This window comes from Miniopterus natalensis, chromosome 15 (genome assembly GCF_054644295.1).
Source record: "Miniopterus natalensis isolate mMinNat1 chromosome 15, mMinNat1.hap1, whole genome shotgun sequence".
Classification (NCBI taxonomy): Eukaryota; Metazoa; Chordata; class Mammalia; order Chiroptera; family Miniopteridae; genus Miniopterus; species Miniopterus natalensis.
Genome location: NC_142095.1, coordinates 19,869,795 through 19,887,694, shown reverse-complemented (window position 1 = coordinate 19,887,694; position 17,900 = coordinate 19,869,795). Strand labels below are relative to the sequence as shown.

Here is a 17,900-nt window from a genome sequence, read left to right as displayed (position 1 = left end):
AAATATATTTAATGTTTATGACACACTGTGCGCTATACTTCTATCCATTATGATTTAGTTCTCACAGGCACCCTATGGAGTCGATATCATTGTTCTTAATCCCCATTTCACAGATGAAGACAACAGGGCTCAAAGAGGGTAAACAGGCCCATTTTATTTCAAAGCTTCTGCTTCTGCTAGTCTGTATTGTATTAATATTTCTCTGGCCCCAAGAATGACAACAATCATTAATAGGAAATACACAGATGAATAGTACAGCTTAAGGTAGCATAAAGAAATAGGAAAATAAAATCTCATTGGCCTTTCATGTGCCCCACAAATAGAATAAAATTAAATTTAGTAAGTGAAATAAGTAAATAAAATCCTTGCAGTATAAAATGTAGTACAGATCAATTAAGAGAATGAGTGACTTCTTCAAAGATTAAAATATATTTAAATATATATGTTTACATAATGCAGATGAGATCTTATACAAAAATAATGGGAAAATAAGTCAGCAGTGGTTACTGCAAGCCCTGGTATTGTTAGTACTGCTAAAAACAAAGGTAGGTGAAAGGATCAGGAGTAGTTACATCATGGATCATGGAATTTTTACGGGGAAGGTACTGGTCAGATGTCAGAGAAGCTCTATGAATCACTGTGAGGAAGAGAAAGCTAATGGAAACTAATGTCTGCAAAGGAAACTGGAACACAGGGGTTATAAATCACTGTACCCAAGTGCAGTCCACCACCACTGCAAAGCAAAGCACCGGCTCCGACAAAAGGAAATAGACAATAGAGCATTTCAAAGAAATGATAAACATGTCCAACGGTAATTTCTTTTCCCAATATTTAAGACCAATTTCTAGACTTTAGCAAACAATTTTTGAGGGTGTAAAATGGGCTTCTGTATTTGAATAAACCAATTTTTTTGAGCTTGCAGTAGAGAGGAATAGAGTTTACCCCCTAACCTTGCCACTAGCTATTTTAAAATAAACTTTTACGTCTATAAACACAAACATATTAGTTAGACTTATAAGTGTCAATGGCAATTCATTAATAACCTATAGTTCTGCCAAATAGCCATGTTACCCACAACTTTCTTATTTCGAGTGGGAATGATGGAGCTGCTCTCAATGATGAAATCAAGCTTAAGTCACAGTAATGAAAATAAGTATCATTAAAAACAAGAAAGCAGACATCTTCAATTATGGTTTAGCAGTTCCAGAGAAGAAAGATGGCTGAGTTATTATTAGTGAAAGAGTCTGTGTAACATGAGAACATAAAGAAAATACTCACTGCTATTCTTTACTTTGGACTAAATAAATTGGCTCTAAACCTCTGACTTGTTTGAGTCTTTGTAATTCAAATACTGAATTCATATTTACTGAGCATCTATTATGTACATCTCAATAATATCTTTTCAGTTTTCCATGTTCTACTTAATTGAGAGATGCAATTTGCAGGAAATACCTATCAAGGAACTGCCTAACAGTTCATAGATATGTTCTACTGTTTCCATGTAAAGGATCCTTTTGTTCTCTATAGTTACACAACTAATTCATATTTACTAAAACTGCTATCTTTATAATCTGCTTATTCATCTTATAAACCAATGAATGAATACATACTAATACATATACACATCTAATAAGTGACTGCCTGTTTTTCTGCTATAGCATGTTACAGGGTTATGTGGCTGAAGATTAATATATTACGTTCACTGTGAGGGACATTGATCTTACTTTTCAAAATGCACTTCTGTAGGTAGAACAGAAGACTATACAATAAAATGGAAAGATTATAGGACTGTTTGGGTTTGGGGCTGGCTCCATGTGTATGACCTGTATGACCCTGTAAAATGCTGGCTTTAATGATCTGCTGCTACTGCCATCTTAAAATTCTTACTAACTTTTTTTAAAGAGGCCACCCATTTTTATTTTGCACTAGGCTCTGCAGATTATGGAGTCAATCCTGCTTGGATATGAATTATGACTTCACTATGTCATATGTGTAAGCCTTAGTTTCTTCCTCTGTAACAAAGGGGTAACACTCAAATAACAGTTGATGGAGGTATTAGATGAAACATCACATGTGAAAGCTATGAGCACAGAGCCTGGCACAGAGGGCAGAAGTGAGTTATGAAATGGAGCTGAAACAGTTAGTTCTTGCTCTTACTCCTATAATTCTACACATACAGATCATCATAAATCATAATTTGAGCTGAAATTTAAACTTTAATACTTACAACCCATATATCTGTGGTGCAATTTCTAGTCTGTTCAAGTGCATGTAAAGCTCAATATCATGCTTCTTGAGTAGATGATCCTGGATCTGGTTGACTTTAGTAACAATGGCAATTGTCGGCCCTAAGTCCTGTGGTCTAGCAAAGGGAATGGGAGTCAGCAGTGTTTGTTTCCCCTAAAAACAGGAAAAATGGAATTGTATTATATTTCAATATGAAATTAACAAATATATGGACATCATTCCTGAATACATTTATTAATGAAAGCTTAAATAAGAACCAACAAGTTTAAATTAGAACCAATAATCATCTTATGACAAATGCTTATAACGTGGAATCATATGCTGATCATCATATAAATTACTGTGATCTTCAAGTAAAGGCCAGGACATGCCTTCTAAAATATTTTCCCTTGACCAATTTCTCTAGTGACATTACATATTACAAGATAATTCTGGCTAGAGTAGTGCTGGCCACTAGTCTATTTGCCTATGGCAGTTTGTCTAATCAGCCACAGTACCTAAATGGAATAAACTAATGAAAACATATTTCTTGTGGCATAAAACTTACACATGAAAAACAGTAAACGAAAACTTTTAATTTGAGCTCTCAAAACTATAAAAAAGTCTGAAAATAAAGGAAACTAGTACTAGAAAAAAAAGACGTTCTCTAACTGTCCATTGATCAATTTAAATAGTGAAGTAGAAAAGATTTAAAAACTCTCTAGACTAAAATATAGCTGATTAAAAACACATAATTTATGTGGGCCAACTATGACATCTCTTCCCATGTTCCATAGTAAGAAAGACATATCTGTAACTCCTTGTAATGCCTTCATGTAAACTTCAACTACCTCTGCAAATCTGATGGTTTCCTCGAATAGTTATGTCTGACTTTTCTTCAGATATTGCCCTCGATTTCTGCCTCTCCCCCAAATTGGGATTTATAGCATCACTCTGATGACTGTCTGCCAATCACTCATCCTCAGTCTACTTCTCTAGCTCAAATTCTTGTTTCTGCTTCACAGATGTTGCTTTTTAATATAGTTCTGGTCTTAGTTTTATTCTTTACTTACATGCAATGCCCCGAGTGATCTCGGTCATACACAGTGCTTCAACCAAGACCTTTTTCCAAAGACCTCCTAATCTGTATTCATAACTTAGAACTCTTGAGTGTCTCCCATACATTCAAATCTTGGCAAGGAATCTCAGACTGCCAAGAGGGTGTCTAATTCAGCAGGCCCACAACCAAGTTTATCTATCATCTTCTGCTCAAACACATGTTCATGCTTTTCCCATGCCTACCTCAACCCATCCTCCAATAAGAACACCTACCTTGCCAATTTTAGTTCCTCAGAACCACTCAGGGGGTTCTTACATGTCTCCTTTTCCTCAGCTCTACTGTAACAACCGGATTTGGAGCCCTAATTATTTATTTCCTCCTAACTGGTCTCACTGTCCCTAATTTAGTCTGCTTTTAAATCCATCTTCCAAAATGCCTGGTGATCTATGTGAAGCAGACAGTAGGTTGCGCTAAATTGCCCTCCTTAAACATTTTAATAGCTCCCCACTCAATAGCTTCACTCAAGAGAAAAACAAAACAAATTCTTTAGCTTGGTCTCTAAGGCCTTTCATTCATCAGCAAGCCTCAGTTCTCACTTCCATAGATCCTGGGATGACATTCTTTTACCTAAGTATCCCCTCCCCAGTGTTTCCACTAAAGAGCTCCTAAGTATATTTAAGGATGTGGCTCAAGTCCTATTTCATTACCTTCTCCTCTACTCCCGCAGGCTCCTTTACTACTTTATGGCCTCCTAACCTGTGAGATCTCTAGGAGTAAATATCATCTTTTCATCACTGGACCAGATTCAGGGGCACAAAAATAAGGTAAAGTCTTGCCCTCATAGTCTGGAGGGGGGGCCACAGATAAAGTGACTTAGAATTCCATACGAGAGCAGTGACTGACTAGGCTGGCAGCACACACAGAGAAGAGGGGGAGCACACGTTAGTACAAGGGAACATTTCCTGGGAGGGTTCCACTGGCCTTTCCAGGATCATTCTAGTGTTAAAAAGAAACGCAGTCCTTTGTACTTCCTGCATGTCTGCCCTGGTGCCTTTTGGTCTGAAGGATATAAATCTGTATTAATTTTTATAATTCAATTTGTATTAATTTATACAAACAGTAGAAGAGGAACTATGTTGTAGTCATTTATTATAAAAATAATACATCCAAGACACCTTTTTCTGATTTTGTAATATCTAATATTCTCTTCAAATTAAAAAGATTTTAATTGTTAAATTTTTTTAATTAAGAAAATTTTAATTCTTGTTAAAATTTTTTTCCTACTGATACTAAATTGAAATAACTTTCTTTTGGAATTCATGTTAATTGTTAAGATACTATTCACATTCAAATGACAGTGTTTATTCTGAAGCCAAATTTCCTTTAAAAATAAGCAATTTAATATTTTATGTATTTTGGTCATGCAGCTTTTCCTTCTCTGAAGAGCCCTGTTCAGCTGACTACCATATAGTTTGGGCTGGAGCCACTGAACTCAGACAGGTTTCTAACAATCTCATGGAAAACAGATCACTATATCTAGTCTTCTTCTAAGGCTTTTGAATACACATACTTCCACAGAGATACAATCACTGACTTTGGAGAAAAGTGATCCTAAATTAACCTGTTTAAAAATGTTTAACTTAATGAAATCATATAATCAATTTCTAATTTGAACAGAATGAGTTGTCATTAAATCAACAGCATATGAAGTCCACTTTTCAAATGTTTAATAGAGATTCATGTGTAGTATAAGGCTAATATAGACTATAGTTTGAAAAGATTTCCCCTGTGCTCAGAATACTTATAACAAAATCTCTTACATTTAAGAAACTCAAAAGTAATATTCCAGATCACTTAAGTGCTAAACAGTAAAATCAAAAGAGAAACTAGAATTACTATAAAATACTTCCTTATCATCAGGATTTCTTATCATAATAAAGAATGCTGTTTGCATTTAACAAATATGATCAAATGGGACAGCCACAACTACCAATAAAACTAGAAAATTTTTCTAACCATTTATTAAGCAGTAAATGTGTTCTGCACAGCAGAGCCAGTCCACACACTGTTATAGGAATGCAATGTGGTAATTATTTTATGCCATTACGTAAGCCACTGCTTTCTTCATCAAGAAAGTCTTATGAGCCCAGCCGGCATGGCTCAGAGGTTGAGCATCAGACTATATAAAATGAAAGCCTTTCTTTGTGTTATCTTAGCCATTTTCATGAACCTGACTCAGTGATAGCAACATGAATAGATAAAACTAAAAAATGGTAACCTTTGCATTTTTATCATTCAGTTTCTCAGATACAGTGAATCAGTTATAAAACACAAAATGACCACTACATAAAATAATCATGATGCCTTTTTGAAATGTATTCAAATATTCTCTGCTCAAAATTCTGATGACCACATAAGTCTATGACTTCATCAAATCACTTGCCAAGAATATAAAGTTATTGTTCCAAAACATATGCAGTTCATCACAAGAGTGACAGCAAGTTTCTGCTCTAACAACCCTTACAGAAGGTAACATGTTCATACACTGCTGAAGGAAGACTTTATCACCTAGGCTAGGGGTTGGCAAACTTTCTCCGTAAAGAGCCAGACGGGTTCGACGGGTCATATGGTCAGTGTTGCAACAATTCCACTATGCTGTTGTAATGAGCAAGCAGCCACAGACAGTAAGTAAACAGATAGGCATGGCTATTTCCCAATAAAACTTCTTACATGGGCATGGAAATTGATTTCCATATTATTTTCATATGTCACAAAATAGTATTCTTCTTTTCGTATTTTTTCAGCCATTTAATAATGTAAAAGCCATTTTAAGTCACAAGCTGTACAAAAACAGATGGCAGGCCAAATTGGTTTGCAGGCAGTAGTTTGCCCTGACCTAGACCAAAGGCATAAAAAGCATTAGTTATCCATTTCATTTTTTAAGAGATGGAATGAAGTGATTGACTAATACATGGTTTCTAACCAGAATGCAATTAATTATACCAATATAAAAGAAATTAATCATATAGAAAACAATATGCCCCAAACTCTTAGCATTCCTTGCCAGAGTATCTTGCAATTTTTCCAATATTGTATAATAAAAATTAAAATACCACAGTGATATCTAAGTTAGCATATATGTTTGTTTACAATGACAGATAATTCAGAAACTTAACTCCTAGAGAAATGCAAAAGAACTAAAAACATGTTTACACCCAAGCTTGTACACAATGTTCATAGCAAGCAAAAAGTGAAACGAACCCAAATGTCCATCAACTGATTTATGGATAAACAAAATGTGCTACAGCCACACAAAGAACTATTATTCAGCCACGAAAAAGAATGAAGTATTGACGCATGCTACACCATGAATGAACATTGAAAACATTATGCTAAAGGAAAAGAGTCAGTTGTAAAAGGCCACATATTATATAATTCCACTTATATGAAATGTCCAGAACAGGCAAGTAGAAATACAAAGTAGATTAGTAATAGCAGAGGCTCTGGGGAGGGGGATGGGAAGTGACGGCTACTGGGCACAGGACTTCTTTTTCGGGTGATGAAAATGTTTTGAAATTACATGTGAGGATATCTGTACAACCCTGTGAATATAGTAAAACCCACTGAATTGTACACTTTAAAAAGGTGAATGTTATGGTATATTAATTATGTCACAATAAAAATTGTAATTAAAAAATAAGGATAAGAGAGAGTAAGGAAAAGTGGCTTGATGCTAAATTCAATAGTTACAAAGTTTATTTATGCACGTCAGTTAACAATGTATCCCTAGGATAGCAACAGATCAAGTAGATAAATGCACTTATTAAAAATTTACAATAATTTTAAGAAGTTATATTGCATAAATATTATACACATGTATAAAAGAAGTTTCCATTTATTTATACAAAAATTTTTATATTACCTTTGTATATATTTGCCAATAGTATCAGAGATATGGTTTGTTTAAATCCCAGTTCAATCTTTTTTCACAGGTATTTTTATATTTTCTTTTTTCACAGTAATAATAATGGCTTTTATTCTCTGATTATATGTCGTTACTTACTGAAATTATTTGTTCCTTCAAATATATTAAAAAGATCTGCACTATACAACTTACCTTTTGACTATCATGCTCGAAAGTAGAAAACCAAGGTTCAGCAGTTTCCATAAGTTGTGAGAACATTGCACTAAAATTAAAAAAAATAATATAATGTTAAACTTTAATTAAAGTAAATATGATATAAAAAATAAAAATAAGAGAAAGTGTTTGTACTTACTAAGCATCATGTTCCAGGTACTCAGGGTTCAAGAGAGTTTTCATTTCCTCACTTAAAAAAGGAACACACAAAATCAGAATTTTTAATTTTTTAATGGAAGGAGATGCAGAGGTTACCTTACTATATACTTATAAGCCAACTTTTGCATCATGTGCAAATAAAAAAAATTACCCTTTTTTAATAAAAAAGAGCTACTCCATTAACAAATGAAATCCTTTCTATAAATTTCAAAAAAAAATTAGCTGCCTTGTGTATACCACAATGAGGTAACTATTTAATTATTCCAAATAACAAACACAAATGTCACAACATATTCCTTGAATGGGCCTGGTCTAGAATAAATTGATTACTCCAAAATCTACCGCTATTGATAAAAACAAAACAAAACAATTATAGTTACTGGTCAAATATACCATATCAAAACATTGACTTATTTTCTTTTAATGGCTTCTATTTTTACTATATTTTAACATCAATTATTCAGTGATAGCACCTCTTACAAATCTATTTTAGTGTTGCTTTTACATTTTAGGGGACTGAAACAGTGAAAGAAGCATGTTCAATTTATTTAAAAGCTATTTTCAATCATCTATACTTTCCTGTGAAGTATATTCCACATATATGATTTTAAAAAAGGTAAAACTGACATGAGAATAGGATCCCAATACTAGTGTCATCCTTATCATTAGAATAACTAAACAAAGGCAATCAAGATATGGTTACTACAGTCAGATCCTGTAAATTCAGTATGATTAAAAAACTCAAAAGGAACTAGAAAATACCAATGTGTAATATAGTAAATGAAAGTTAACAAAGACCCTAGTATATGCTCAGCAAAATGGATGGCTACATTTGATTAATAAAGATACTGTACTGTGTGTTTCTCTCTTCTGCACATAGATGGGCTTAGTCCGTGGATTACTTTTGACAAAGGTTTTAATCCTTTGCTCTCTCTATTCCCAAGATGTGTCCTGGCTGCCTCTCTGCTCAGTTAGGGTATCTTAAGTCAGAAAATGAATTCTAACAACTAGGTAAGGTTAAATACAATTACTAAAGTTATTTACTGGAAAGAATAAATGAATGTACCTCAAAAATGTAAGTCATTTTTGCTTAGTTATAGACTGGAGGTCTTTGTGGTACTGTTCTCTTATGAACTGAATTAAGTCAAACTTGGACAAAGTATCTCACAGATAAGGTTCCCACCCAGCTTGTAGTAAAAGAACGGGACATTTGAAGACGGTATATATTAGTACTAGCAATCTAGCACTTTGTCATTACAACAATTTCCTCTTCTTGATCCTTTGGTATACATTTAAGGTTTGCAAAGATATTTATGTTTCCAAATCTGCCCATAGTTGAACCGGGATTACAACTATGGAGTGGAGTTAATAATCAGCCACATGAAACACAACCAAGTGTTTGTAATTTACAAAAGCACCTTCACGTGAAAAGATTCTGAGGCAAGAAAAGGTTACAGTAGGGCTTGAAAAACAGACGGAGCTTGTGCGAGAACTTGCCTGGGCTGAGCAGACTCACTGGCATGAAGAAAAGCCTGGCGGTCGCAGTGGAGGGTGAAGACTACCGGCGCCAGCAGCTCGTGCATGCCCTGAAACACAGGGCAAGGGGGGTGAAAGGCTGGGCTGTTTAGAGCCCGCTCGTGGGCCGAATAGCCCGGGTAAACGCTTCTTCAGCTGGTCCCTGCACCAGAATTTCCATCACCATACAGAAAAGCATAGAAATGAAAAGCTACAAGACGAGCTTTTATAGACGTTTAGATTTTGGTTCCAATTCAACCACAGCACGTATTCTGCTTTAAAACGTGGAGAGCAGTTCTCTTTTAAATGACACGACAAACAATAAACTGGCATGGTAGACAACCTTGCACCTGTCAGTTGCTTCAAGATCTGTACTCATAAATATGAATTTCATTTATGCAAATTATAATCATGAGCTACAGTGTAAAGATCTGCAGTAAGAAGGGCAACTACGAACTGTAGACCTAAGGAAATTACACCCAATGTTTTCATTATAAAATGGCTCAAAATTAGGATGTCTGTAGATTTAGGAAGCGCTGAAGTCAGGCAGCTGGAAATGTTGGATAATAAAAGAACCAACCTTTAGCAGGTATAACGGAAAACAAAGTTTTTGAATTATGACTTTCAAGTTGTTTAATCTGAAGAGTACTTTCCTGTCTAGATTTCACCAGTATGATTCTTTTCCCTTATATTGGTGTTCACTTGTAAATTATATGAATAGGCACAGGCTCAAAAAGATATATTAGCTACTAAGCTTTGTTTAAAAGAGTATTATAAAAATCCATCATTTATCCATTATTGTGGGGAAATAAGGTATTCCAAATTAGTGACCTGCTTTGCTAACTGAGATTTTTTTCCCTTTTAAACATCAAAGGAACATATTTTAGCAAGTTAAAAACTGACTGCACACTTTTTGCCTCTAAAAGTGAGTAAATTACCATTTTCTTTTTGCTTAATAACTATGGATGATCTTTTATAAAAAGACAAAACACCATCTTTACAGGAAATAAAAATAAAATATGAACAGTTTTTGCCGGTGAAATTAGAGATGAATTTCTGTGACAGGACAGTCACACAGCCTTCTGCGCAGCCTAGTCGTACCATGCTGCTCTTAGGAACCGGGTTATTATCACAGAATAATATGAAAGTAAACTATTACAGTTTACTGTAAGTTAACCCTAGCCTTAAAGAAGGAAAAGAGGAAAGGAGGGCAGGGAGAGAGGGGAGGGGGGGAAAGCAAAAGAAAGAAAAAAAGACATAAAAAACTGTGACAGATATTCTTGCAGTAATTTTTTGTTTGTTTTTTGTTGCCTATTTCTGATGATTTCCTCAGGATAAAGTACCAAGATGCAGAATTTCTGTGTAAATGATTAAAGACGTTGTTAAAGTCTCTAACAGAAACAATTAAGCTACCCTTCAAAAATAATTCCCACTTGCGAGCATAAAAATCACTCTCTCACAAATCCTCACTTATATTTGTAGCTTTTAAAAAAAAATTCTATCTGTGTCTATGAGTTTTTGTTTGTTTTTCATGTTTGTTCATTTATTGCTTTCAGTTCTTTATCCTGCGTATGAGTGAAATCCTATGGCTCGTGACTTTTTCTGTCTGACTCATTTCCAGGGGAAGGGGAGTGAGGGTGGGAAAGGGTCATGGGGATCAAATTTATGGGGATGGAAGATTTGACTCTGGGTGGTGGGCACACAATGCAATATACAGATGTATCTTAGAAATGTACACTTGAAACCTATATAATCTTATTAACCAATGTCACCCCAACAAATTTTAAAAGTAATTTTAACAAAATCCTGTTAAATTTCACATATGGTTGTTAGGTAAGTTTATAATTTTTCTTTTTTACAGTTAATTATTTATCTTTCTAGTATTTAATTTTGCCCTGAAGAATAAATATGTATTTTTCTCTCCTAAAGAATTAAACTAATTTATTGAATGATCACCATTTATTTAATAACACATCTCCCAAGAGTTCTGAAATGTCCTCTTTACCATAAACTTATTATTTAGCTCTCATTTTTTTTTCTGGGCTTTTACTGGTATTCCATTGGTTAGAATATTCTTAAGAAGAACTTTAAGTACACACACAAACACAAAATAAAAGCTATCTCAGAGGAGATAGTGAGTCTTCACCATTTTGCTTATTGGGCTATTTATTAGGGTCCCTGGAGCCAAGTAAAAGGTGTGCTTGAAAAAAATCAAATAAATAAAATTAAAAAAAATTTTTAAACAATTTTACTATTGTAATGGCAAGCTGCAAAATATTCGATTCCTCCATAATACCTATCCTTTTTCTCAAAATGATCTTGCCTATTCTAACTTAATTTTTCACCCAAGAGAACTTCAGTACATAAATGCTAACAAAATACTGCAACTTGTATCAGCATTCTATTAAAATTAACTTGAAGAAAACAGATATTTTTAGAACATCAGGTTTTCTAATTCAAAACTTTGTATAATTACATAGTTTTTACTGGGTTTGTTACTAGCTTTTTATAGTTGTTGCTGGTGGTAGTGATTCTAAATAGGTCTTTTTCCCCTCAATGTATTTTCTAAATAATTATTGCTAATTTAATAGGAAATATTTATTGCTTAAATGCATCTTCCCACCTTCTTTAAATGCTCTCTTCCCTCTAGTTTCTGTGACACTACTCTCTCCACATTCTCTATTTGTTCAAGCATCATTCATCTTCATTTATTTCAAAAACTATTTATTAACTACCTATGATGTGTTGAGAACACAAAAGTGAATGAAGTGGGCAAGCTCCTAACCATTACAAAGCTTGCAGTCTAGAGAGCAAGACACATACACACCCAACTCCTATTACAGGCTCAGCACATAAAAGGTGCTCACTACACAGTGACTGAATAAATGAAGTGTCTACCACTCAACATAGCAACACATTGGTAAAAGTTGAACTACAATATAAAAGACAAAAAAGGATAACACTAAGTCAGTATTTCACATCAATAAATACGGTGCTTTTACATAACAAAAATGAAGAGTTCCCTAAATACCATTTAAGACAACTTTTTACAAATTCAGTGTTACATTCCAACTAAACTAGGAATATTTTCTTAAATAGACTTGGAAGAGACTGTTGGTTTCACCCTCAATCTGACTAGTAAAATGAGGAAATGTATACAGACATCTTTAAAGGAAAAGAGAATTATCTAGACAAATGATCGTAATAAATTCAATATGCTGTAAATTTGACAAAGCATAATAAAAAATAATGTATTGTTAGTATATTTCTTGGTTCCCAAAATGTGTATCTTGCTTCCATCTACAGTGTCAGCATTTCTTCTTGCTTGAAGCCTTTATCCCTGCTGGATCGTTAGCAGTCACTGCACTCCGAACTCATGTCATTGGAAAATAAAGGTAACGAAGTTTTCTTCATCAACAGCCTGTAGGCTCACAAAATTGAACCTGTTCTTTTATCTGCCTGTGTTCATTTAGCTCACCAAGCAGTCTTTATTAAAGTTGAGGCATCAGGCAGTCAAAGTTCATTAATACCATTTATATAATCTCTGCAGTTTCAATTAACTCAGCAAGACGTTCTACTACATGATAACAGTCTCATTAATTCAATAAAATCCCATAACTATTAACAATATGGTCGATGTTAAACGGGGTGTCACCTAGTACAAAATAATGGCTTTAACAGCTTGTGATGAAACTCAAGGTTTTTCCTTAAATTTGATCTGGCTAAATATTCAGTCCTTCTATGGCAAGGTTTTATTTCTGTGTAAAAATCTATGTGATTTTAAACATGTACAGGGAGTAATTAAGTCTTATTAACTGATACCCAGGAGTAAGTTAATACTTTCTTACTCAATAATTGATAGACTCTGTCTAAATTATCAAGAATCTGATCTTGCATATTCCTCTTCAGTCTTCCTTAAAAATGCAGTGGGCCACGTACATCACAAATGATGGCGTGTGCAGTTATGTGTTTGTTCCTTGTCAGTGGAACTTGTTTCCCTTATTTTAAGACTTTTTCAATCTAGTTTTTCTTTCTCTAAAGAAAAAAGGAGAACAAGTGTGTGTCTTGGGGTAATTTTATCCCAACTTGAATTGCTATCAAATCTTTACTGTGAAGTATTTCTAAGTATTTGAAAAAGGAGAGGAGAGACAACAATGAGGAGATGGGCTTGATGATAAAAGCCAACACAATGAGGAGAGGAAAAAGGAAAGAGAAATAACCCTGGATCACTGATAAAGAGTGTGAGCTACTGAACTAATACTGCCCAACCATTCTACCCCAGACATCCTTAGAGTGGAAGTCATTCTGAATGGGATTTTCTGTACGTGCTTCTAAAAAAATCCTGTACTGAGAGAGATTTCAATTCTCCCAGTCTCCTTTTATTGGTTTGTTTTTAGTGTTGGGACTTTGCCTAAGACTTCCAGACATCTTGCTTAAGGAAGGCCTTTCCTACCCTGAAATTATAAAAAAATTCTCCTAGCTTTTTTCTAGTATATTTGAGTAATTCTTGTTTTTACATTAATATCTTTACTCCATCTAGAATTTATTCTCCAATAAAAGTATAATTTAATTTTTTTTCTAGATGGAAAGCCAAATATATCAAGTCAATAAAAATGTCCTATCTTATCATACCAAGATCACATAAGTAACTGGACCTGTTCTTAGTTTGTTTCACTGACCTACTTGTCGATTCCCACAGTACGTCACATTGGTTTGATTACAGAACGTTTACAGAAGTTTTCATATCTCCCTCTGCCAGTCTTATCTTCTCCTAAATTCTGTGGCAGCTCCGAAAGATTTAATAATAATTATAATAATAATCACCACCACAACTACCAACATGAACCCTTAGTGAGAACTAGATGCTTTGAACTTTACAAAGTCAATACTATTATTGACCTCTTCTTATAGATAAGGAAACTAAGAATTAGAAAAGTTAAGTAAGTAAATTGCATGTGTAGCTACCAAATGGTGGAGCTGAGATTGAAATAAAGGGATGTGTGCCTAGACCCAGTGCTCTTAATCAAATCAGCTAAGCTATTATCTCCATTAAAATTACTGTAAAGCTTTTTGGAACTAAATTTAAAATAAATGTGTCCAGTTTTTAAAAATGACATTTTACTCAGACTATCACTGGAATGATAATACATTTATACATTAATCTGTTAAGAAGTAATATTTTTATTTAATGTCTTTTCATCAAAAAACATGTTATCACTTTTCAGTTTATTCAAGTCTGGTTTTATATACTTCAATAACATTTATAGTTTTCTTCATTTAGCTTTTGTGCCTATATTGTTAAATTTATTTCTAGGTATTTCATAGTTTTGGTTGGCATTATGAATGGTATATATTTTTTCCATTTCCCATTCTAAATGGTGATTTATATAATATAATTATATTTCAGGTGATTACATGTAATTACCATGTAATTAATATAAAGACATATCGCTAATATTAAAACAAAGATAAAATTAGTTCCCTTGGGTATTCTATGTATATAATAACAAATGTACTATTTAGGACAACTGTAATATGACTTTATTATCTTTAAACTGATCAAGTTTATTTCAAATTAAATACACTGCTCTCACCATGAGTGTTTTCTGTTATATTACACTGAAATTAGGTGGTTGTCAATTGGACATATGTCAAAACTTTTGATTGTTATAGAATTTACTTAGTTTGGATTTCCTCCTAATATACATTTTGAGAAATACATAAAAATATTCAACTTGATGTATTTTTTTTAAAATCCTCACCCAAGAATATGTTTTTACTGATTTTAGAGGGAGCAGAAGGGAAAAAGAGAGCGAGAGAAACATCTGTGTGAGAGAGAATATTAATCGGTTGCCTCCTGTAGGCACCAGGACCAGGGATCGAACTACAACCTAGGTATGTCCCCTGACCAGGAACTGAACCTGAATCCTTTTGGTGTACAGGACAATGCTCCAACCAGCTGAACCATTGGGCCAGGGCTCAGCCTGATGTATGTTTATTGGAACACCATATGTTTAAGTAGAAACTTAGATACTTCTTTACATATTAAGTAAATAATTTACATTTCAATTAAAATAATCCAGCAATCTTTTTTGCTTTAGTAATGGGAATGAATCAAGTATCAGGATCACAAAGAATACCATATACATTTTAAAAAATTTAGGGGAACCCTCTGAAGTTATATTACTGGTAAGTTTTAAAGAGTAAAAGGATACTTTATTTTTTACATGGCATGTCACATATTCATAAATGCTGTACTTAGAAACAATATTTATACATACAACTCTGAAAAGTTTTATTACTAGATTGGCTTCAAAGATGTTGTTTATAAACAAACTCCCAAAACTTGAAGGAAAAGACTGAATGCCTTGTAGAGACAATTTGGTGAAATGTCTTATAATACGGAAGAAGCATATGTGCCTCAATGAGCTTACTTTTCTCACCGTGCAGCTGACAAGCAGCCCTTTGATTGCTTTCCTATTACGATACAACTTTGGATACAATAAAGGCTACATTATTGCTCCATCATTTGTCAAGCTGTATAGAAAATTTTGAGTCAATGGATGCCACCTGTACGATATTTTCATTACCTGTTTATAAAGCAACTGCTCGTTTTCTCTAGCATAACAGAAAAGAACATCTGTAAGAATCTTCCTCACATTTTCTTGTCGGAAAAACTGCATTTCAGGAAACCTGAAAAAAGAAAACACAGAATTGAAATGACTATCACAATTCCAAGAATTACCCTCCAACTCTCATCTCTGAGAGGTGCAAGGCTGCTTGAGGTTTTAGTTCAAGTCTCTATTTGCCAAGCAACTTATGCCATTGGTGGGACTTATATGTTAAGGCAAAAAGGATGAGGAGAGGGAAATTATTCTGTCACAGAGGGAGGCAATGCCCTTCAACATCTAAATATTTCAAATGTTTTCCGTATGCTTAAAGTCACCACATGGTGAATGCAACAACTTAAGCAAAATGAATTACAGCCTATGTATTCAGGGTGGGGGATTGCTTTGTTTTAGCCCATTTGGTTTATAGGACTAGAATGTGACCTTGTTATTGCCAACTTTTCAAAAAAAATTATCTTTTTAATGCAAATATGAGGATTTAAATTATTATACATGACCACACTGTTAATTTTACCTAATTAAAATGTAGACTTCATTATAAAAAGTCCAACATTTATAAAGAGATTCTAGTAGGCTGAACCCCAAGATACCCCTCATCCTTCTTCATCACTAATCACCTCTTGTTTTACACCTACTCATCCCTCAGCGCCACAATCTGAAGCAAAGCTGAGGCACCGCCACATCTACAAGGATTGCAGTGCATGTCTCTCCAAGATAAGGACTCTAAAAATATAACTGTATACCATCATAACCCTACAGCTACTAAAAATAATGACATAATAATTAAATCAAGTATCCAGTCAATGCTCAAATATCTCTAAAAATTTTCCAGTCTGTACAAATCAAGATCCAAGAAATGTTCACACATTGCAATTTGTTGACTCTTACTTGATAAATTTGCCCTTCCTCTCTTTTTTATAAGAAACCAGGTTCTTTATCCTACAGAAACTTCCCACATGCTGAATTTCACTTATTGTTCCTCCATTTTGTTATTTAATACATTCCTCTTCCCCCTGTATTTCCTATAAACTGGCACGTAGGTCTAGATTTCATCAGATTCAGGTTCAACTTTCAACAAAATTCTTCATAGGTGCTGTGATGGTTTTAGTGCATGTTCACAAATTCTTTGGCATGCCTCCTGTAAAAAAGTAAGTCGGATTCCCCTCCATCTGAATACGTGCTGGCCTTCGTGATAGTGTCTCACAGAGAACGCAGGGATGCTGCGACATAGCTTCTGCCTGGCTCTGCATCTGGACACATCCTTGGAACCCAGATACCATGCTGCTAGGAAGTCAAGCAGCTACATGGAAGAGCCACGTAGAGGTGGTGTAGCCACAGCTCCAGAGGTCTCAGATGAGAGACAGCTTCAACAGCCAGCCATGTAAGTGAGCAAGCCTTCAGAAATCCCACCCCTAACCTGCAAGCTGGCCTAGCCAATACCACGTGGAACAGAGACAGACTGTCCTGCTCACACCTGTCCAAGTTATAGATTCATCAACAAAACAAATTCTGCTGCTGTTTTAAGCTTTGGGGTGGTTTACAAGGCAGCAGTAAATCACTGGCATAGCTGGTGCTGTGAACTTCCATCAGGAGGCACACGTTAACTTACCCCTCCTTTTGTGATGCTAGCAACCACTGATGATCATTGCCTAGACCTATTAATTCACTAAAGGTTGTAAAATGGTAGAATTATAATTTTATCATTTTTCTTTCTTTATTGTCTGAAATACATATATAAAGAAAAATTCCCCTTTGTCAATGTTTAGTTATCCTTAAGTACAGATCATCATAATTTTGGAAAAGCTTGTTGATTTCCAATGCATTTTCTCATGAATACTTCTGGACATATAAGATGTATAAAGGACAGAATGGCCACTAATTCTGTCACAAAAGTGGTTTATGACAACCAGACTGTTCTTTTTCTCTTTTGGAGCCCTTCTCATGTGCCTAGAGTACATGGGAATGAATCAGGAACTGAGAGATGGAGGACGACTATATACCAACTTTAGAGCGCAATAGCCAGGAACTCAGGCACCTGGTGGGAGCTGACCGGGAAGACGTTCAATAAAGCACTTGCCTTCATAACACAGAAAGACAATGAAGACAAAGGCAAATATCTGGGCTGTCTATAATGAAGAGTTTCTCAGACAACAAAGAGACAAAAAGAATACTT

General features: G+C 34.5%; 1 protein-coding gene across 1 annotated transcript in view; it reads right to left on the bottom strand.

The window, feature by feature from the left end:
* Positions 1-17,900, bottom strand: part of TBC1D5 (TBC1 domain family member 5) — a 362,705-nt gene that overhangs the window by 142,347 nt on the left and 202,458 nt on the right. Inside the window, exons 10-14 of the mRNA XM_087824924.1 lie at positions 15,689-15,791; positions 9,077-9,169; positions 7,564-7,610; positions 7,404-7,473; positions 2,228-2,400 (exon numbers count right to left, since the gene is read on the bottom strand). Coding sequence (XP_087681050.1) covers positions 2,228-2,400; positions 7,404-7,473; positions 7,564-7,610; positions 9,077-9,169; positions 15,689-15,791 — 486 coding nt within the window. The remainder of the gene's footprint in view (positions 1-2,227; positions 2,401-7,403; positions 7,474-7,563; positions 7,611-9,076; positions 9,170-15,688; positions 15,792-17,900) is intronic.